The 22,115-nt window shown below is 38.4% G+C and overlaps 1 protein-coding gene across 1 annotated transcript in view; it reads left to right on the forward strand.

Annotated features, from left to right (window-relative positions):
* The window catches only part of COL24A1 (collagen type XXIV alpha 1 chain), a 135,103-nt gene that overhangs the window by 73,043 nt on the left and 39,945 nt on the right, over positions 1–22,115 (forward strand). Inside the window, exons 24-32 of the mRNA XM_035537455.1 lie at positions 131–175; positions 9,149–9,202; positions 11,013–11,066; positions 12,817–12,870; positions 13,578–13,631; positions 19,353–19,406; positions 19,713–19,757; positions 19,874–19,918; positions 21,189–21,242. Coding sequence (XP_035393348.1) covers positions 131–175; positions 9,149–9,202; positions 11,013–11,066; positions 12,817–12,870; positions 13,578–13,631; positions 19,353–19,406; positions 19,713–19,757; positions 19,874–19,918; positions 21,189–21,242 — 459 coding nt within the window. The remainder of the gene's footprint in view (positions 1–130; positions 176–9,148; positions 9,203–11,012; positions 11,067–12,816; positions 12,871–13,577; positions 13,632–19,352; positions 19,407–19,712; positions 19,758–19,873; positions 19,919–21,188; positions 21,243–22,115) is intronic.

Here is a 22,115-nt window from a genome sequence, read left to right on the forward strand (position 1 = left end):
TAAAGTTATAATTTGCTGCTGTAATTTAGAAAATAAAGAGTCTCTTAGGAAAATAAAGAACTTTGATATACACATATGAAAGAAATTACTTCTCTAATGAACTGCATTATCTGTTTTCTCCATTTAACAGGGAGAACAAGGAGACCAAGGAAACATTGGAAAAACTGGTGAAGCAGTAAGCTTGAATTCTCTTTCAGATTTTATTTTTAATTCTATGTTCATTTGAGAGTGGAGTCATTTTTTACAGTAACTTTTTCATTGTTTTTTCTCAAAGGAAAAGTTTGTTTTTCCTTTGAAGCTACAAGATGTCAGGTATACCTTTTGTGGTCTTTCAGAATCATACTATTTAAAAAAAAAATCCCAATTTGAAATATTTGCCAGAGTTAATTCTGTTTTTTTCCTAATAGGTTGAGTGAACATTACAGGTAGTTGTAGTGATCTTCCAAAGCACGTTCAAGTAAATGAATGACCGATTCTTTTCCAGTGAAATGATTTGAGAGGCTACATTTAGCCTGAGATGTGTTTTGCAGACTGGTTATGTCTGCCCTCTGTAAAATCACAGAGCTCAAGGTGACCTTGAGTTGACATGTAGTCCATGTGCCTGGGCAGAATCGGTTATATCACATCTGACAAATGCTTGGCAAACCATTTATTAAAAGTCTCCAAGGACAAAGGCTCCACGACCTGCAGGCAGCCTAGGGTTTCTCTGTCTATTTTGAAGTTCCTCCAATTGTGTAAACTGACCCTCTTCTGCTTGAAACAACCTTTTGCAAATGATAGCTCTTACTGCGTCCCTCCTTCATTCTGTCTTTTCAGGCTACACTGTCTTAAGTCACTTAGCCTTTCATGTTTTCTAGATAATTTAGATCACCTTCTTACTCTCCTGTAACCTGTTTCTAACTCATCTCTACACCTATGACTCCAGCTTGTTGCCCAAGCTGCTTCAGACAGCTGAGTGGAAAGGAAAAATTGCTTCTTACAAGCCATATGTTTGTGTATACACCCCAGTTTTTGCAGTAGTGTGTTGTTCAGCTTGTGATCCACAGTCTCCAATCTTTTGTTTTGTTTTGTGAAGTTATCTTTCTCAGTTTTTCCATTTTAGGTGCTTTTTTAGTTAATTACCACTTACACATGCTGCTTTGCAATTCTCCCTGCTGCATTTCATCCCATGCCTTTTGTATTTTTGACTTCTGTCTGGGAATTATGAGCAGGTGTGAGTTTGTTGACCCAATGGTTGTGTTACTGAGAATTTGTGTGAACGTGACTAAATTGATTTTGTTTCTTGAGTTAATGCGTCCCAAAGTGAGATACCATACGATGGTTTGGACTCAGTACTGTCCTGTTCATGTAAACTGTTCAACTTAGACCGCAGTCAAAGCGAGCTCCCAATTGTCTGCAAAATACGAAGCAGACATACCTCCAAGCTCATGAGATGCTTGGTTACTGCTGAAATTTTCAGAATTGCTTCTAAGTCAAGTCCCGGCTCCTCTGGACATTATGAATAGTCCATATCCCAAGAAAGAGGATTGAGAAACTGAACTCTCAGTCAACATTTAAAATATCTGCTTAGACAGGTACTGATAATGTCATATAAGGTCCATTTGAAAGCCAGCATCTCTCTGAATGTGGCAAGTATACTTAGCAGCAGCTTGATCCACAGCTTTGTTCAGCAGTTCATACACATAGCAAAACATTCTCTTTCTTTAGATTGTAATTAGAGCTGTAAAACAGTGGCTTCCTTTCCTTGTGATACAATTTGGAAAATTGTTTGTTTGGTTTTTAATGTTGCTGAATGATTAGGACAAACGGATGAGTATTGGGGATTGAGGATGTTATGGTAGAGGAGAGAGAGTGGGTGGGACATCATAACACTATGTTGCTGTTATGGAGTGACTGTGTACTGAGACACAGTAATATAATCTGTCCAACATCATTTCTCTGCCAACATTACACTTGATTTTTCCAACAGTGTGCAAAATGAAGGCTTTATTACATACAAATTCGATTTTTTCAGCCTGTAACAAGTTAGGAAAAATCGGTATCATTTACTTGGTTGTTCTGTGCCATGTGCATCAAAATCCTCAAAATAAAACAAAGCTAAGATCAATCTTAGTCCACTACTTAAATAGCACATAAAACAGTCACAGAATTTACTTAACCTTAAGATTCTGAATTTGTCATAGGCTTTGTTTTGCTCCTCAGTGAACTTGAATTCAGTGCACACATTTTCCACAACCCAGATGTTTTGTGTGTACATAATAATCACTGCAAAGTGAGCTCCATTCTAATAGAAATGTGAAATAGAGTAGCTGAAATCTATAATCAATTATTATATGTTATGGTTATGAGTAATCAAATAAGCTACCTACCTAACTGCAGTCAGGAACAAGCTGCAAGAATAAAATAAAATATGCTTTATTCCCAAAGAAGGGTTATTGCAGCCCTGTTACAGTGTTATAAAGAAAGATAATTATGGCCCATCATTAACAATTCCCATACTTGCTGTTTGGACAATTTTCATATAATAGAGAACATGATTCCTGCAAACTGACATGGTTGGCCAGCCATTGGCAACTACTCTTTATTTTTACTTGTGAATTTTAGAATGTCTTCTGTTTTATGTAGATGTATTTTACTCAAATGAGATTCATTGGCGCTCCATCCTGTTGTATTACCTTTATTAACTGGCAGCAGAGGACTAATGCCCACTTTGTGTCTGTTCTTTTGGAGGGCAATATATACTATCTCTTTGTTAAGCTTATGATAAAACACCTAAGGCAGGAGAGGCTCTCTCCTTTCAAACACAGCACAACTCAAGAAAGGCCTTTCAAAATCCCTTCACTTTTTTCCCCACTGTAATCTATAACAGTTAAGCCTTGCCTAAGTAAATGAAAAGCACTAGCAGAAAATGTTTTTCCAGATGTGATTCCTGATGCAAAATATTCACTTCTGTACGCTTTGGATGCAGTTTTTATTTCCAGTTTCTCACCGGCTTCTGTTTGCAGTAAGTAATTTTTCTTGTCCTTGGTGTGCAGAGAGAATCCAAACTCCTTAAATGGAGTAAGGCATCCATCCTTATTGATACCTTATCAAGCCTGTGTTATCAGATGCTTGGTGACACCAAATACAAACAAGATTTGTACAAATAACACTAAATATTTTACAATTACTGTACAATTTATTTAACAGTAAAGACAAAGGGAAAAGGAGATTACTAGAAAGTTGGTAGTATTTTATTAGCCATTGGACTTCCTGTGTTTATGGTTTCTTCTTTTTGGGGGGGGCTTATCTATTGATATTTATTCATGATCTTCATTAACTGAGTTCTTCAAATTACAGAAAATGATATAAACTTTAAAGCCCACAGTTGAAGTATACTACATTAGTTTTTAGTATTGGGAAATCCATCACAGCATTCCAATTCTCTAAAAGAAAACTCATGCATTTCATGAATATTCTGTCAAAAGAAACAATTTTGAAATAATAAGTCCTGTAAATGTTAAATTCATAAGAAATTATGACAAGAAGCATGTGTCTGCTACTGATACCAAATGGCTACACCAATATTTTTCTTCTGTTTCTTTCTATTCTTCTGCTTTTCCCAGTATCATCCATCTTGTATCTTTAACTAATCTGTCTTACTACTCAAGTTCTGCTAAATATCAGCTTGGAAGAATACAGATGGAAGCTGTGCACAAGCAGGGAAGTTTCAGCAGTGGGAGACTGGAGCATAATGCTTTATTGTTCAGTCTAGTAAGATGGGATATGTGCTGAAACGCACTCTCTCAATAGACTAGCTGTCATATTGTCCACCATCTGTTAGGTCATATGAAGCTGCTGACTCTTTAAAGCATGCTTCTGCAGAAGTATTTCTGGATGCTTGTCCAGAGTGGAAACTGAGACTAAATTTACAAAATGTTCAGTGTGCTCATAAGCTTAAAAATGACACACATTTTAATACTAGAGCAGGAATGTTCCTAAGATCAGACTTCAGACACTATTCTTAACTGAGTTCTACAGTGGAAAAAAAAAAAAAGTTTGGCTACAGCCACTGCCCTGTTTCAAGGGGAAAGTGGGCGGGTTCAGGTGGTACTGCTTGGCTAAAGAGAGCCCAAAGCTGAGTGGGATTTCCTTTGCTGTGAGATACTCAGTTACTGTACAATCAATAGGTGCAATTGAAGAGGAATCAGTTAAGATAGTGAAAAGTAACAGCCAGAAGTTAGAGCAAATTTACAGTGCTGATGAGACAAAATCTTTTGGAAGTCATGCCAAAGGAAACAGCCACTTCAGCTACTGAGAAAATTGCCTGTACGTCGGGGGGAGGAAGAGCTCACTTTGCTGACATACCCAGTTGGATTTTGTATTCTTGTATCGGTGATGGATAGCAAGTATTTGAAACCATGTTGCTTCAAGCACCTCATACCAATGACCTGTGTTACAGAGGTGGGGTGATTTAGGAAAATGATTCATTGCGTAGTTTTTGTGGCACAAAACTGAACTCATCTGAACTTAAAGGCTGCTTGTCAGGACTGCGTTACTGTTTGATAGTGCTAGTGTTTACCCAGACCAGGGCACTCTGAATAACTAAGTGGAAGCTAATTCCAATTTTTCCATGCCAACTCCATTACAGACGTTCAGCCCTTGCTTGGCCCATGGGCTTATAATTAGAAATCACAGACATTTCTACTCATATGGAGGCAGGGTACAAGTGCAGAACTTAGTTTTCCTGTGATGCAGTCAGTTTGTACCCAGGTTGTGCATGACATTAAAAAAAACTTGGCCTAGAAGAAAACCCTCTTAAAACTGGACTGTAGCTAGGTGGCATTTTCAGAACTGTTTTCCCAGTTTCTTGATTGGTTATAATGTTATTCACCTTTCTTAGTAGTCTGGAGACAGGGATTTCTTTTAAAATTTCAGGTTACTCTTACCTGTAAGGAAGAGGATAATGCCTCTCTAAGGATATTAACAGCTGCTCCATTTAGTTCGTACCTGATACAGGTACAGCAGTGAGCAGATGTTGTACACAAAGGTGTTATTGCAAGTCTTTGGTTTCAAAAGCCTGTCTGTGGTTCAGCAATATGCTAGTTTTGGTCAGATCACTAACAGAGCCGCATGAAAGCACTGGTCCAATAGAAATTCACCCAGAAACCTACAACTAGCAGGTGTTAGGTTTTTTTTCTTGTTTGTTTGTTTTAAAACCCAGAGCTGGTATCAGCTGTCCACAACACCTCCTTCCTGACAGATCAGCTACCTTTTTTTTCAACTATAGATTATATGAAGCCCAAATAGCAGCCAGCACAAGCCCTTTGTCAGGCTTTCTTTCTCATTTGTGTCCAGGCCTAATCGAGGTCACATCTGTTACAAGGGTGATCCAGAATTAGTGTGTATGGTACCAGGGTCCAGATGTATCAGTTTTAAAAATACTTGTAAGTACTGTTATGTCTGGCTAGTAAAACTGAGCTTAGATTAATATTTATTTCTTAAAACTTCATTTTTATTATATTATGAGTTGTAGAGGTATTTTTCTATATATCAGCTGGGTATGAACTAGTAGAAGCTGACTGTTAGAGCGTCCATTCTTCCTTCTTCTGCCCATTGTTCTTGGCTTTTATTTTAACAGAGGTAGTTGATGTGAATCTTCAAGCATTGTCAAATAGGTTTTGATCTGTTAAAATCAAACCTTAATGTTTGCTCATTTGCTTTTTTTGTATGCGTCATAAAGTCCCTCATGCAGTATGAAGCTGATGGGATCTCAAGAAATGTTTAAGTGGGAAATGAAATGAGCAGGCAGAGGTGATGACCATGCTGAATATGGAGGAAAGTAGAATGTACAGGTTAAGGATAAATTTTAATGAAAATTAATTGAAAATACCCAAAAGAATTTCAAAGAATAAAGTTAATGTGGTAAGATGATATTTAAAACTTACTTCTGGGATCTCATTAAAAGAATACAGAATGAGGAGATTTGAAAATGCTGAATTCTTCATGAAATAATGTTGGATTGGAAAGTTTTCACTTAACACAGAAGATTGTGTTAGCATACAACCTGATATGCAGCTGCTTCCACAGGAACTGTTGGAACCAGCTGAGTATTCATTCCTCACTACCAAGCTTTTCAATGGATTACTCCAAACTTGGGTTTTCGTTAAGTATTCTGTGTGTTTTCAATTATTCAGCTACAGTCCGGTTTCTAACATGGAGCATATGTGCTTGCAAGATGTTTTGTCTGTCTTAGGCATGTGTTAATTGTGATATCTGGTCTCTGATTTTCCATGAAAATGCTTCTGTCAAGAAGGTTTCTAAAATGCCGTTATTGTCATTGTAGAGTTTTACATATATCTTTGTAAATGAAAGTTTATGACTGCTTTTTAATTAGGTTTAAAACTATGATGATTTTTTAAACATTTCAAGGTTGTTTTTTTGGGTTTACTTTTCTGTTGCCTAATACTTTCAATTTGATTTTCTGAGTCCACCACTGATTCCCAAAGGATTGAAGGGATTCTGGAAGACACTGGAGTGTATTCATTCTCTTACATAAGAAGGAGAGAGAGTTGAAACCTCATCCCAGTCTTAGTGGCTGGTTTCTATGATAAACCAACCCCAAACTAAGATTTAAGGAGCCACGTGATCTTAAAGACAGTCCATGGGGAAAACACCACTTTATGGCTAATATATTAATAGAACAAGATGCTTTTCTTTCTGATCGCACTTTCTCTTCACTGTGTGCTACTAATTGTTTTGAAAACTAAAATGATATTCCCAGGAAAACTTTCTGTCTCTCTTGCCTCTGCTGGTACCTGCCCTAGCATTATCTCAGTCTTGGACACTTGATCTCTGTTTTGGATGGAGAGGTGAAAGAAGGTTTAGTTAATCTGTCATGAATTTTCTCCTTTCTTCCTCCTGAAGTCCCTATTGCTTTTCCAGTTTCTTTAGCTTCAGTTCTTGTTCAGTATTGTTTTGCTTTCCATACATACCCACTTCCTGTCACACAGTGTTTCTTTTCCTTCTTTTTATCCCCACAAAAATCTACTTTCTTTTAGTGTTTCTACTGTGAATTTTCTTTAATTAGTTTCTTTTGAGGGATAGCATCTACAAAACTTTCTACTTCATAGCCAACTTTAGTCCTTGCTCTGGAAGACGTTGTAGGCTAAGCCTAATGTGCTGGGTAACAAAATAGCACGTTCACAGTTGCTGCTTCCTAGTCATTCCTTCTCTCTCACACCAGAGCAACTTATTGAGAAACACAATACTTCTGGATTGAAAAGGGGACTTGATCAGGGGCTTTATAGCAAATGTTTCTCTGCACGCAGATGGGACACGGCTACCCATCTTTCTAATTGACACCTTCAGCCCTCTAAACAGTGTGGCATTGACTGGGCACTCAGGAGTGTCTCTGTGGAGAGAGAACAGGTCTTGAGTTAGATCTTGGCTCTGATTACATCTTACTCCCTTTCTGGAATAAGAAAATCAAAGTGATTAGTCTTCAGCCTTTTACAACCAGACCTCTACAGCCCTCATCTTGATGAGCAAAAGTACAGGGTAATTCTTTGTCTCACAGATCTCTACTTGGTATTGAGGCCCATTGTCAGTCATGAGTCACGGCAGCAGTGGTAGCTCTCATTCTCAGAGTTAGTCACGAAGTCCCTCGTTTCTGCCAGTGACCTCTGAGCATTGCCTTAGTGCCAGTATCACCAGGACAAATCTTTGACAGCTGCCAAGAGACGTCTTAGACTGACACATAATACAGAAGTTCAGACATACAATACGTTACTCCAGCAGCCATTGAGGTGCCTGTTTGTCTCTTTAGCCCTTCCACAAACTTATTTGTGCCAGTGTTATCAACCTCAAAGATGGCTATCTCAGTGGCTCATTGCAATAATTTTAACTATGAGATTTCCAGAGTAGCTAGTAGTTCAAAAAAAAAAATGAAGAAAATAAAAAGCAATCCTGAAGCCTTGCACCTGTCATGCTAAAGTACTTGAGGCTGAACTGTGCTGAAATTATACAGGTAAAGAGCTGAAAAATGGATTTATTTTCAAAGACAAATCTCAGACTGGAATGTTGTCTTTCTGATATGAAATGATTTCTATGGAAAAAAAAAAAACTATTACTAGGCTTATGAAAAGAATATAACTGTCATTGGGAGCATAGGAGTCATGTTTAAAAAAAAAAAAACAAAAAAAAAAAAAAAACAACCACGAAACAACTCACTTTAGTACCGGCCTAGTGCTAGTTAAGCCAGTACATTTCTACACATGTATAGAGAGCAATGCCAACGTGTGAAATGCCATTTTGTTTGTACAGTGCCTTTCAGAGTGTTACAGACAATCCAGTTGTGTATTATGGACTGCTAGGACCTTCCACATTTCTGTCATCTTTTGTGTGCAGTCATGCAATATACTCTGGGCACCTATTTTTCTTCAAGCTCAGTGTTCCATACTTTTCTCAGCTGGGGCCTTGCGCTATAACTTATTTTCTGTTTCTTAGTTTGGTAATAGCGGAGTTATTCCAAGCACTGGGAATAAGATTGTTAAAGGTACTTCATACCTTGTTTCCCATTCCATGTGGTGGTTCTGTTCTACACAGTGGAAATTTGTGGGAAAGTCTCAGGAGAGAGTTTTACTTCATTTTTAAAAGGGCTGGAAGGCTCTGATCCCCTGACTTCAAAGGTGTTTGGGGCTACAACACTTAAAACAACACTTAAAGGGAAATTCTGGCAACACCTCATCCAATATAGTTTTTGACTGTCTTTTACTTTGTTCTACTGAATTTATTCACCTTGAACTTTGTGGTTAGACTGAAGTGCTAGCAGAGCAATTACTACCTTTAATTTTATGTTTGCAAAGCTTCTAGCACTGCAAGATTGACTTCAGAGGCAGACCCTAGGTGGTGGCATGGTATCATTATTAAATTAATGCAATTTCTATAAGTAGCCATTTACTGTTGATGAGTCTAAATGCAGTGATCCTCTTGCCTGAACTGTAAGCCAGGTTAGCTTGTGCAATCATCACTTCTTCCCATGAGCACTTAGACAAATAGACCAGTAGTTCTCAGGGATGAAGAACATGCTCCACTGCCAGGTTTTTGGGGAGCTGCCAGCCGTGAACTTGGACATTGCACTAATAATTCTCCTTACTTTTTATCGCAGGGATCAGCTGGCTTACCTGGAGAAATTGGGCCATCTGGAAACCTTGGTGACAAGGTATAAAAATGTATCTGACTGTTCAGCAGCAAAAATCAGAGTTAAAAACCATTGAGGAGATAAAATATTGGTGACAGATCGTTTACTGTCCCCAGACAAAGCTAGTATTTGTGTAGCTATTTCAGAGAACAGGGATGTATTAAATGGTAAGATATCAAATCTGACAGATTGCTGATAGATTTGATACCTTGTTCATGTCACGACATTTACTTTACCATCCATTGCTATTGGTTCACAAAACTGGCATAAATGATACTTGGTGTAGTCAATAGTTGCTGATTAAGCCCTGCTACATAGTTAAGAGATGAATGTAGAAAGATAAAATTTGGCTGTATGCATTAACTGAGTAACGAAGGCAATGTTGTTAGTTTTGTCTGCTGTGCAGTAACAGTTGTGTTTATGAAAGCAAAGTTTGGCAGACAACCTGACTAGAACAGTATAAATAGCTTAAGCATATTTGACATGGTTTTATTTAGGTGAAATATTTTAAAAGTGAAAAACAGGAAACTATTACGGGACTGCATGTCAGCTTCAATTATAATAAAAACATAATTGTTGGAATGATCCAGCACCATTTTTATTTCTGCCCTGCAGGGCTGAATTATTTCACCTGGACTGGTGGCTGCTATTTAAAGAGACCTCATTGTAAAAGTCTTTGCAATTTATTAGAGCATCCATGAAAATCTGATGATAATTTTTATTGTTGGTTTATATAATATATGAACAGAAATATATCAGTGGAAAGCACTATTTCTTTAAACTAAAAATTTAGGAAGCTGTCGTATGGTTTTAATCACAATATTATCTTGGAATTCAGCATCAAAGGATTCTTGTTCTTCGTAATTACACTTCACCCAACAAAGATTACCTTGGGATACTGCTGCTAGTTTAAGTAGGAGGGGAGGGAAGAGAGAAAAAGGCTAATTATCAGCAAATGGAAGCAATCTTCTTCATGGTGCAATAATTATTTTCATTACTGTGCTGGTTCTGTAGAATTGATCTTCCTCTTTTATAGATTAAATGCTGCGGTGCAGAAGTGCTATGTGGTTCTAAATGATGAATGTACTTTGAGCACAGTTATTTTAAAGAAATATGCCTTTAAAATATGTAACGAATACAGGTAGTACACATGGCATAGTGATAATGCTGTAATAGAAGTGTGATCTTTGCAATAGAAAAAATCTGTGGACATAGAACTTGGGCTGGATGTGAAGTGAATAAAAGATGAGAAAGTTTGCAAGACAAGAATGAGACCCTTTTTACTCCACCTACTCCAATTGATTTCTGCTGCTGCTTGTAGGGCTGCCTTGCTTTTAGATCTGTTTTTCCCAATACATATTGAAGAAATGAGGTAGACGGGAATGTATTTTTTTTTTTTGTTTTCCATGGCAAGGTTTATGGGTTAAAGAATGTGGTACATGCAACAGAGACAAGGGATCTGCCAGCAGCAGTTCACAGAGACTGAAGTAGTACCGAATCTATTCTCTGGTCATCTAAGAAAAGGGAAGACACACCAACTCAATTTTATCATTTATTGAAAAGAAAAAAAAAAAAAAAAAAAAAAACACGCTTCTGTTCCTGAAGGGCAGTCCCTAAACCAGCGGTGGTATTATGCTCTGCAAGTAGTTGTTTCCTTTAGCAATCAAGTTGCTTATAGATTGTGGACTATAATCTGATACAAGTCTTTTTGCATCACTGTTATCACTGTTATATTGTTAGTGCAGGTTAGCCTTGTTGGCAGTATATCCTAGGAACAATGGACATGGGACAGAGCACTCACTGTTACTTTCTTTTTAATTTTTCATTAAAGGGAGAGCGAGGCAGTCCAGGACCAGTAGGTCCTCCTGGAGAGAAGGGTGTCACGGTAAGTCACAAGTAATGTAGAATCCATATTTACATTACTTAGAAAGGCACTTTACTTTCCAAAACAGAGAGAAATTCTCACCCTTCTGACTGTGCAAGCCGTATAGAAAAGAGTAGTATTTATGAGGCATTGTTCCCCAGAAGCTTCATTAGCAGCTTTAACACCTTCTGAGTAATCTGCTGAATGAAGCAGCAAAATAACTGTTTTTGAAAATGGCTTTTGCAAACATGGATAAAAAAATAAAACACACTGAATTGAAAGGAGAGAGAAATAAAGGAAGGAAAGTAAATGAACAGTTTATTACATATGCTGGGGTAACGCAAGTTATTCTAGTTGACAGGCTAGTAACCAGTGTGACCTCTTTAATTCTGCTGCACAGCAGTACCCAGACAGCCCCTGGGTACCACCCTAGTTGGAGGATTGACTTCCTGACAGCACCACTGGTCCTAAATCAGGATGCAACATTTCATGCATCATTTGGCAGTCTAGAGGCCACAGTCATATTAGGTGGGTTGTCAGAACACAGAAGTATAAAGCTATACATGTGTGGCCATCACCAAATGCGCATGGAAGTTCTTGAGGAGATGTGGTTGGGATTTGACTGTGCATTTGTTTGCAAGTATCGTGGTGGTTCCAGAATGAACAGAGAATGCTTACAGACTTAACTGTTTATAAGGAAACAGGAAGGGAGGTTATAGGCAATACATAACGCTTAACCTTCCCCTCATGGTCCTAGTGTTCCTTTATAAGAAATTTTTGGTCTCAAAGCAATGTTACTGATGAGGCTCTGGGGTCATACCATGATTTTGTGCTCTGTCAGTCTCAGGGATTATTTTGTACTTTCCTTTTATACAGTATTAAAGTCAGTGTAGAGCTGACATGCTGGTAGTTTGACATGCTCATTATCCATTGACATAGCATGGGTACTCTGTCCTGTGATATCTGGCAGTAATGTGGTAGGCTATGGTGAAGCCTCAGTGGTTCTATGTAGAGGCTGCAGATGTGGGCCTGTGTGTGATGGACAAGAGCTTTGGACAAGAGCTGTGCTTGGTGTTTTGTCCTGGCCAGTTCTGTCCACACCAGGTTGTCTCCACTTTCTGTTCCCATTGTCGTAGCTTTGTCATGAGGATTTTGGATGGGGTTAACAAACCCTATAGGATGCATTGCCACAGTTAACTGACTCATTAGGTGTATATAACGACCACTGAACTAAGTGGTTAGTGTTATTCTGGGCCACTGACTCTAATCATATTTTTCCTCCCCCAAATCAGCAGTCCCACAAAAAGTTATTTCTAGAACCAGCTAACACTTCGGAGTTTTAGAGACTTGAAAAGTTCTATTCATCAGGAGGAGCTCACATTGGTATATTGTGGTACTGGAGACGAAATTTTGCTTATTGGGATATCTGAGAATTGCATGACTAATTTTGTGAATGTGACTCTAAAATAATTAAATCAAGTTAGAACTCAGCAGACTTTGTTTCAGGAAATCCCTGTCAGCTAGTGCCCATGTGCAGGGAAAAACATTCTTAGGCTATTTTTTTTGTGATATATCCAATATCTGGATATTTTTGTGATATATCCAAATAGATCTCTGTTTTCTAAACAAAGCTTTGAGAATAATTTTTGCAAGATTAAACATTTTATTAATTTACCTCCAATTTTGCAGGTAACTAACTGGATTTATTATTGTTGTTGTAATAACAGTTTTGATAAAACTGTGTCCTTTTCTGTATTTATTTCAATTCTAGGGCTATCCAGGACCTCCAGGAGGCCCTGGGCCTGCGGGGCCTGAAGGATTACCTGTAGGTATAAAATAGTGCTTTGGTTTGTTAAAAAATGTGCCATTGTTAACTTGCCTTTTTGCTTTGCTGGAATTAAGAACGTTTTCTAATTGGTGCTGCAGTCTGTAAAACTGTCATGAAAATTTACCCATCCAGACGCAAAGTCTGTTTACCTGCTCTTTGCCAGGATAATCCGTGAGGGACAGGAAAAGTAATTATATCATTTACTCACTGATATAAAAACTACTCAGCTGGTAAAAGTAGAGGCTTAAAATTTTTTAAGGGTGGTTTATTATTGCACAGCAATTTTATTCATTGATGCTTAATATAATTTACATATATCATATTTAGTTTCATTATTAATAAAAATATTTTCTGATTTACTTATGTAATTGTGTTGTAATTTGGCTGTGGGTCATCAATACACAATGGTTAGCCTTTTTGAACATAATGTTGCTGAAATAAAAGTTTGAGGAATTTTTGGACATTAGACAAAAGTAATGTATCCAACAGTCACATCGTGCTTTCTTACTCAGAATAAAATTACATAGAGACTACTATTTAGATTTTGATAGATAAATTGTACTAACATAATTAGTTGAATTTGAACCATGAATAGACGTTACTGATTTGTGTTGGCTACATTAGCTATTACTAAGTGTGCATGAACCCCATAGTTTCTAGAAATCTGTCTGTAAAAGACAATAATAAGTTTGTTTGACATGTAGGGACCTTCTGGGACAAGAGGACCACCAGGGCCACAGGGACCTAAGGGAAGAAGAGTAAGTAATACTGATGTATGAATCTGATGTGTGACCCACATACAGCTGCTTCCACAGAATTCTGTTCTGGACTCCAACTATTTGTACTGACATCAGACGGATGATACTTGTAATCCCACGTAGGAAGCAATATGATTCTTCATTTCTTCTCCCATTCCAGTTAAATAGGGGTTTGCCATTGATTTCAGCTGAGAACAGGACCAGAACAAAAATTGCAAATGGCTTTGTTTTCTGTAGGCATAAATATGCAAATGTTGCCATTTATAACTACCATTGGACTGTTTCGGTGTTTTAGGAACTGTTTTCTTTATCAGCATGTCATTTATATCTTTGGAAATAAAATCAAAGTCCTCAGTGTCTGTGAGAGGAAAGAGCAAAGTCAGAAGAGGATGTAGTCGAGCATCTCTGACTTCCAATTAGACAGTCCATTTGCATTTCCTGCATTTTGAAAAAATGAAATGGGAAGCTCTTTTTCATTTTATGCAAAGTCCAAATAAACCAAGAGGGAGTCTGTCCTTATCAAATTGTACGAGCTTTCGATCACAGTGCATAAAACCAGTTCAGGGAAAGTATTCCACTTTGTTACCTTGGTATTGATGGCTTCATGATTTTCATAAATGCTTTTCCTCATAAACCCCACCAGTCATTTCCTGGGCTTGGATCCTCTTACTTCTGCAGTCTGACCTCAAGATGCCTGCAGGAAGCACTGGTGGCTCATTGTATAGATGCTTTTGGTTACAGCATGAACAACCTTCTTCTGACTGGCTTTACAAAGTTTGTCAAAAATAGCAGTGAAGCTGCACCCTTCTAGCCATCAGGCTAGTGGCACGTGGAGGAGGAGTACATATATGCAGACCCATTTTCACTGTAAAATGCTGATGTTTGAGATTCATCTGAAAAAGAACAATCCTTTGGGCCTTATCTGTCTTTTGGAGTTTGTCTCACCAATCACCTATAGGTTGCAGTGAGTTCAAAGGCTAGCTGAAAAGTAACTTAGTGTAAATAGTTGTCTCTAAGATTGGATCTGATCTGCTTTCAGGATGTATGTTTTAATTCCAGTAGACGCAGCATTCCCTTAGAAACTCCCCTTTTGATCCTTCCCTCTTGGCAGTCCATCTGCCAGCATCACCAGAGCTGGAGTCAGAACCAAGCTGCTGACATAAATGTGAGTCCTGTAGCCTCTCCTCCCTCCCAGCATCATCTGCTACCTGGTGATTGTTTTTGTGGGGTGCGGGACAGACTTATTTTAATTTGGATTCTGTTTTGAAGGTAGGAGGTATTTTATTTAAGGAGTATCACATCATCTGCCAACTGAGACAGGAATTTCTGAGGGAGTCTCTATGCCTTTGGCAGCACATCATGGAGTACATTGCTTATAATTAAAGATCACTCAAAATAAATCCCAAACATCACAAGCTCTGTGGAAGTCCTGGTTCGGAGTTGTGGTTTGTGCCTTTGCCTTCATCCAGCGTGACTGGGAATGCTTCATGTAAGCATGTATTGGAGCCGATCCAGGTCTTCAGGCTCTGTGAACAAACTCCCAAGGAAACCATTGAGAACTTTTTCAGCTCTCAAGATCAAAATATCAGACCCAAAGTGGACTCTCGCATAAGGAAAATATCTGGAGGCCTCTGAAACCTGGGGTTTGTCATCACTGGATTCAGAATGACAAGTGTAAGAACCCTAAGCTCTGTGTGGCAGCCCTTGGAAAAATGCATACCGCAGTCACATACAGAAGTTAAATAGAAGCATATGGAAATTTCCCTTCACTGTGACTGAAACATCTTACCCCATCTTCATAGCTGGAATCTGCAGGAAGTCTTGGGAGTGCTGACCCTCCACTTCTGCACTGTCACAGAGTGGAATTCCTTCATCTCATAAATTCTGGACCTTTCAGCAACCAGTTCACATCCAAGATTACCCAGCAGCCTACTTCTGCCTGAGAGCATCCAGCTGCTCAGTTTCCAGTACGCTGGGGAGTTCTGGCCAGCTGAAGGGAGGCTGTCTGGGAGCCTATGGAATACCTCAGTCAGGGGGCTTTGGGGGATGTGCCACTGAGCACAGAGGTTCCTCAGCTCAAGTTCAAGACTTCTGGAAGACAAGCTGGTAGCAATGTTGGCAGCCGTGAAGCCATTGATGCATTTTTTAGTTCTGTGTGTTAATGTAAGGAGAAGAAAACTAGAATGTGCCAGAGACTGGTGCTGCTTTTTGTCCATACGATAATCTCCGATTAACACAGCAGTTATCTTTAATTGGAGAGGAAGAGTTCATGAATCATTAGATTCACTTAATGAGTGAGACTGGAGTAAAAATCTTAAGAATTGCCAAGTTTCTGAGCAGTTAGTAATCTTCAGGCTGATGTTTGGTGTTTTAAAGCTTAAAAGCAATAGTCTTTCTGCTCTTATTTTCCTGGAATTCTGCTCATTAAGAGAGATAAGTAGCTGCATAGTGTGCTTATAATGTTATTTTCTTATATCTTTTCTTATATCTAGGAGGTAGGATGAGGAAAACAAAAAGAGTTGATGGGCATTTCTTGCCTTCTTATATGAACTTTTTCTCATTTGATTATCCTTGAGTTTTCTATGCAATATGTTCCATTTTAGAAATAAAGCTGAACTCTTGCCAAAGAAAAAAGTAGTAGCAATCATTTGGCAGCCTTACTCCTCAGCTCAGTTGCAACCTAAATTAAATAACAGCAGGCAAATTATGTGTATCTCTCATTCTGTCCTAGTTATAGTAGGAAAAGATACAGATCCAACCCATCCGTGCCAATAATGAGTCACACTGTGCTATTTATACGAATGTTACGGTGTGCTTCTGATAGAATATTAAATTGGCTTTCCCTTGGATTCCAGCACTCTACTCTATGGCAGGCTAAGGGTAGGTTAAAAGCAGGTATTGCCCAGAGACAGAAGCTGAGCTTCATGTTGGTTTCTGTTACTTTGTTTTCGATTCAAAATTATTTAGAGAAAGGTTGGTGTTTTGAATGATGCGCCGCTTGACTTGATTAGCAACGATTAAATCAGTTGTCATTCTCTTCCTAATGACTGGGCTGCTCATGCCATCTCCACTGAAGCGGCAGTACCTGTGTGACTAGCAGAAAGGTTTTGGCGCGTTACACGCATAATACAGACAGAATCCTATGCAGTTTCCTGACAGGGCCATTTCTCAAACTATGGACTATGACCCCCATTATGACTAAAAGGAAGTCACAAGTGTTTAAAAAAGATCTATCTGTTAATATTATTAATGATAGAAGATAAAATTTCCTAATTACACAAATTCATACAATTAAAATGTGTCCTCCTTGAGTATTTCATCTTATCAGCCCTGTTGAGAATGCAAAGACTAATGACAGGCCACGTATCTAAGAAGTCTGAGAAACACTAAAATTATTCTGCAATTGCTAACCTTAACACTCTGAATTTCTCCCTCCCTGTGTTCCCCAGGGAATTCCTTTGCAGCCTGTCCTTGAACTTCTATCTCCCCTTAACCCCTACTCATTGACTCATCCTCGTTTCATCACAAGGCTTCCCACCTTCCCTTTCCCTTCCATTGTCGGAGAACTTTCTCTTGAAAGCAATGTCAGATCATGGGACTCTCAACCTGCTCAGTCCTCCTTGAGCTTTCATCACAACTCATTTGGTGTGCATTATGGGTATCAGTTACAGAAAAAGAGCAGATCAGTAACCTGACATTAATTTAATCCAGATGTTTAGCTTTCTGTTAAGTAATGCTGTATAATAATTCAGTAATTGGGCTTACACAATTACATAATCTGAACTTGAGACCCAGTCCTGTTTCCCTTACCAAGGCCTCCATCACCCTCGAAAACACTGTTAGTCTTTCGGTCCTGATCTTCGAGTGTGTTGAAGTCCCTAGGAGTTTCTCCGTAGACTTTTAGTTGTCTTTGGATTGGGACCTTTCTCAGCAAGAGCTCTGCAGCAGCCAGGAGTGTTGTTGTCTCTTATAGCTTCTCTTCTTTTCTATTCTAGCTTAAAAAAAAAAAAAGTGCCTGTAAATACTCAGTCATGATTTGATCAAAACAGGGAAGGTGGCCAGGATAACACAAGGATTGCCTCACAAAAGCTGTGTCCAAAACTGCCAAAGGTTTCCGAAGTATTCAGACAGCTTTCCCTGCCTGTTCCTTTTCCTCATCCTGTGTTTCCTGTTTGCTCCCTCATGCTGGCCAGAAGCAGCAGTGCTGAAATGCTGGCAGATAAGCTTCTCATGGGATAATTATGGCTTGGCCAGGGGATGTAATGATATATCAACTCACAGGAAGGACCTTTTCTTGAGACAATTCTGTTGCAAGAGCAAAGCTAACAGATTCTGGATTCCAAGTTACCAACCAGCCACTTCTTTTACTGTAGCTCCAGAGAGGGGCAGGTGGGTGTTCATCATCTGTTCTGACAGAGGTTTTGATGTTCATTGGTAAACCCAAGTTAGAGTGAACAGAGTTTTGCCGTGTTTTACCTCAGAAGCTCAAGAGGGACATGGAAGTCACAAACATTTTTTGAGGGGAAAGTAATATAAATAAAATCAGATGTATTTCCAGCACTTCCAACAAAGTCTTTTTACAAGCCCTGCATTATTACTCGATAGAACACTTTACAACTCTCTGGAATCAGATGTGATTGCATGCCCTGCACTATAAACCATGACCCAAGAAGTAAGGTTCTCCACAACTTAGTAGTGCGCTCCAAAAATGCAGATGTTTTTCCTCAAGGCAATGCCATAGCAGTGTACTAGTTCCTTTTGCTTGGTACCAGCACAGCCAAGAAGCCACCAGGAAAGCTGTTGTCTCTCATCCTCCCACAGCATACTGCTGTAAAGAGCCCAGCTCTGTTGTCTTGATATTCATCTAGCTCTTACTTTAAAGTGGTCATTGGTTTCAGATTGTTATTAACTGGTTTTAATTTTGTTTTCTATATACAAACATTCATTGTGTTTAGAGTTATGGAAATACCCTCCTGAGTCAGTGTGGATAAAATGTTCTTTTCCACTTTGCTCATTACCTATTTTAAGGATTTTTTTATTTGCTTGTAAACTAATGGGTTTGCATTACTAATCTTAAATAATCATATCTGAACATCTTGGCAATAAATATTTGCTATATTTGTAATAGCATAGCATAACATAATAGTCTTTGTTCATGTATTGATTGTAAAATATCAATTTACAGTAGACAGTTTAGTTTAATAATACAGCAGTTCACTCTGTGAGATTATAAATTGGTTTTAATCTTGCCTCAAATTGGCTTACTAATGGAAGAACTTTATCTGCCTGTTTTAAAGTTTTACAACCTAACTGGATTTTTTTTACATGTACAACCTATGCTCAAAAGCAAGCACCCCATATAACCAGTGCTCATCTAAATACTTCTAAATACATGTTGTATGCTTAAAAAGTGGATGAAAAAGAGTAGAAAATATCTGCCTGCAAGCTGGGTCTAACAGAGTCCCTAAATATCTTGTTTACATTTTTAAAAACAAAAAAGAAAACCTTACATTCACATTGTAGTAAGCCAGTAATGAGTTTTATTATTTGAAGCTCTATTTCACACTTAACATACAGTGAAAATTTTTCTTTGTCCTGTGGATTTTCAGAGTACATGTCAACAAAACGTGTTTCCCTCTCCTAAAACTTATGTTTCATCTCCCTGCTGATAGCCTGAAATAACATGCAATTAATGTTCCTAATCACTTGTTCAATATTCAGGGACCTAGAGGTCTAGATGGTCCTCCAGGAGAACCAGGGACACAAGGCATTAAGGTGAGTGCTTGCATTGCTCAGTACTTTACAAAACATTTAGATAGATCATGACTGGCAATACCCCCCACCCCACCCAAAAAAAACCACAACACCTAGCGTGTTAGAAGTCATAACAAGTTTCCATTTAGTCTAGGAGAAGCCTTGCAAATTTCTGCCTTTTTCAAATATTTCCTTATTATGGTATAAACTCATCTAAGCCTGAATCCGCAATTTCTGCACTTAACCCAACATTTAAACTTGGAGCAGCTGTATGCAGCTTATCTAGCAAACGCACATAGAACTCACGTGGTTTTGGTTATTTATCAGGGAGAAAGAGGAGATCCAGGAAAGAAAGGCACTCCTGGGCTCATTGTAAGTATTAGAGACAATCTTTATATTAAGCCTTAATGCAGTTAACACAAGTTTCTGGGCTGTGTTTGGAAGTTATCTGAAGCCAGCATCATCTTTCAATATTTCTCTTTGACCAGGGCAAAGCTGGAAATCCAGGACAAAGAGGAGATCAAGGTGCACCAGTGAGTATGAAATGCTCTAGTACTTCTTCCCAAACACCAAATACCATACTTCTTTATCGTATAAGGGAATTTGTCTACTTTGGAGCAGCTGGAAAACTAACATAAGAGTTTGTATTTTTTCATACAAAGAATCAGAGGCAGAAGTGAGAGTAAGTGTGAACATGGTGGTCTGCTGCTAGACCAGTGTTTTCATGGACAATTGCCCACAGTGCATACCTACAGTATGTTAGCAAATTGCAGCAGAGTGGCAACTATGTGTAGCTTGGGGGTGCTAGAAGTTGTTTTGCTAGTAGTTTTACTGTAGTTTTAAGGGAGAAATTCATTGTGACATAGAAAATAATTGTTTGATGGATTTTAGACTACATGTGTGCCATCAATGTTGGGATAAATAAAGAAAAATATATAAAATAGATATTGTATAGGAGAAAATTCCTCTTTTTTTCAATGGAAATCTAATGTGTTCTGTTTAAGTTTTTCTTTTACAAAGGAGGTAATTAATCAATCCTAATGGTACAGTATTTTTTAAAAAGAAGGAAGCAGAAAAGCAGAAGCAAAGCAGTAATGGTAGTGATTTTGTGCTGAAATTGAGACTCAGAATGCTGGTTGCCACTGCTTTTCTCTTGCCTCTTCTGGTCAGATCTGGGAGCCTGGTGCCTCTCACCTTTGACAATGGGTTTTCATTTCCTGTTCCTTCACTAGGACTTGTGTGTGTGTCTATATATACACAAATGAATGTAGCAAAGCCTCATTAGGCTGAAATTATGTGAATTAGTACATTTATTGCAAAGTACAAGATACTGCACTAGTACTACAGCTGCAGTTTCTAGAAGAGGGTGTGAGATGCATGCAATGAGCCAGGATGAGCAGAAAGAAAAGTGGGGTGTGAACCCTTAGTGGTCACCTCAAATACAGTTTGTAGGACAAGACACTCATAATGTTATGGTTAGGTTGAGTCTGCACACACAAGCAGAACATGAGACTAAGGAGAACAGTGAGGATCTGGTAAATGGTGGGTCAGCCAAGATCTATCCCTAAGTAAAAAATAATATATTTAAAAAAAAAAAAAAAATGTTGTTTGGGGCTTCCTCACCTGCCACAAGGGCCAGTGATATGGCAGTGCATGTCATCCAGAAGAAAAAATTTCTTAGGTATTCCTGAGCAAGTGATTGAGTGAGCAGAAATAAGAGAGGGAAGTGGCTTTTCACAGAATGTGAAACAGCTTGTTTCCTACAGATTTTTTATTTTACTTCATTTTATTTTTAACTTTGAGGGTATGCCTGGGCCTCCTGGAACCACAGGAGACAGAGGACCAATGGGAGAGCCAGTAAGTTGATCCTTATGCCTGCTTTAAAATTTTTCCACATATTGTACTGAATTCCCTAGTAACTCAAGCTCCATTTTACCAGGATTTGTTGTTGTTAGCAGCGGTTAGGTAGGAATTGTGGGGTAATTGTTCTAAAACTACAGGGCTAGAGTCTGCCTCCATTGCTTAGCCTAACTTGTAAATAAGGAGACCTGTTAATCATGTTGGGAAGCACTGAAGTAAGGCATGCGCAACATAAGAGAGCATGGCAGAATCTGGGTTGCAATATTAGGTGGCTCTACTGTGTATTGAGGTAGACATCCAAGTTATGGATTATGTAAATGTATGTGCCAGTACTGAAGTTAGTGGTGTTTTTTCAGACAAATTTTAGGATTGTTATTCAGAAACTCAGGAACCACATCTATTTGGCAGGTTAAAGTTTCAATAAAAAAGAGACTGTTCTAATAAACCTCAGACGTTCCTCTGCTGAATGGATTCTTGTTCTGATTATTATTATTTCAAAGCCACACTCACTTTCATGTGGCTAAAGTTGTAACAGACAAACGTGAAGGTTCTGCAGCAAATACGTACAAAGTACTGAAATATGTAGCCACGATAGGAATACTATTGCATCACCATCTCTGGGGGTAAATCAGATTATGTAAGTCCAGTGAAAGAGTGTGCTTTCCTAGAAGGGGGACTTGGGGAAAGGCTGCCATTTAATGGTGCGGAAGTCTGAGTTGTCAAAAAATGTGTGGTTTTGTTGCTTCTGAAATGATATTTTGTACATCAAACAACATACAGTTAATTTAAATCTTGAAAGTGAACTGTTGATATAAAGTATGTTATTTCTAATATTATTTCTAAAATTATTAAAAATTATTTCTAGTAATC

Source organism: Cygnus atratus, chromosome 8 (genome assembly GCF_013377495.2).
Source record: "Cygnus atratus isolate AKBS03 ecotype Queensland, Australia chromosome 8, CAtr_DNAZoo_HiC_assembly, whole genome shotgun sequence".
NCBI classification, from domain to species: domain Eukaryota; kingdom Metazoa; phylum Chordata; class Aves; order Anseriformes; family Anatidae; genus Cygnus; species Cygnus atratus.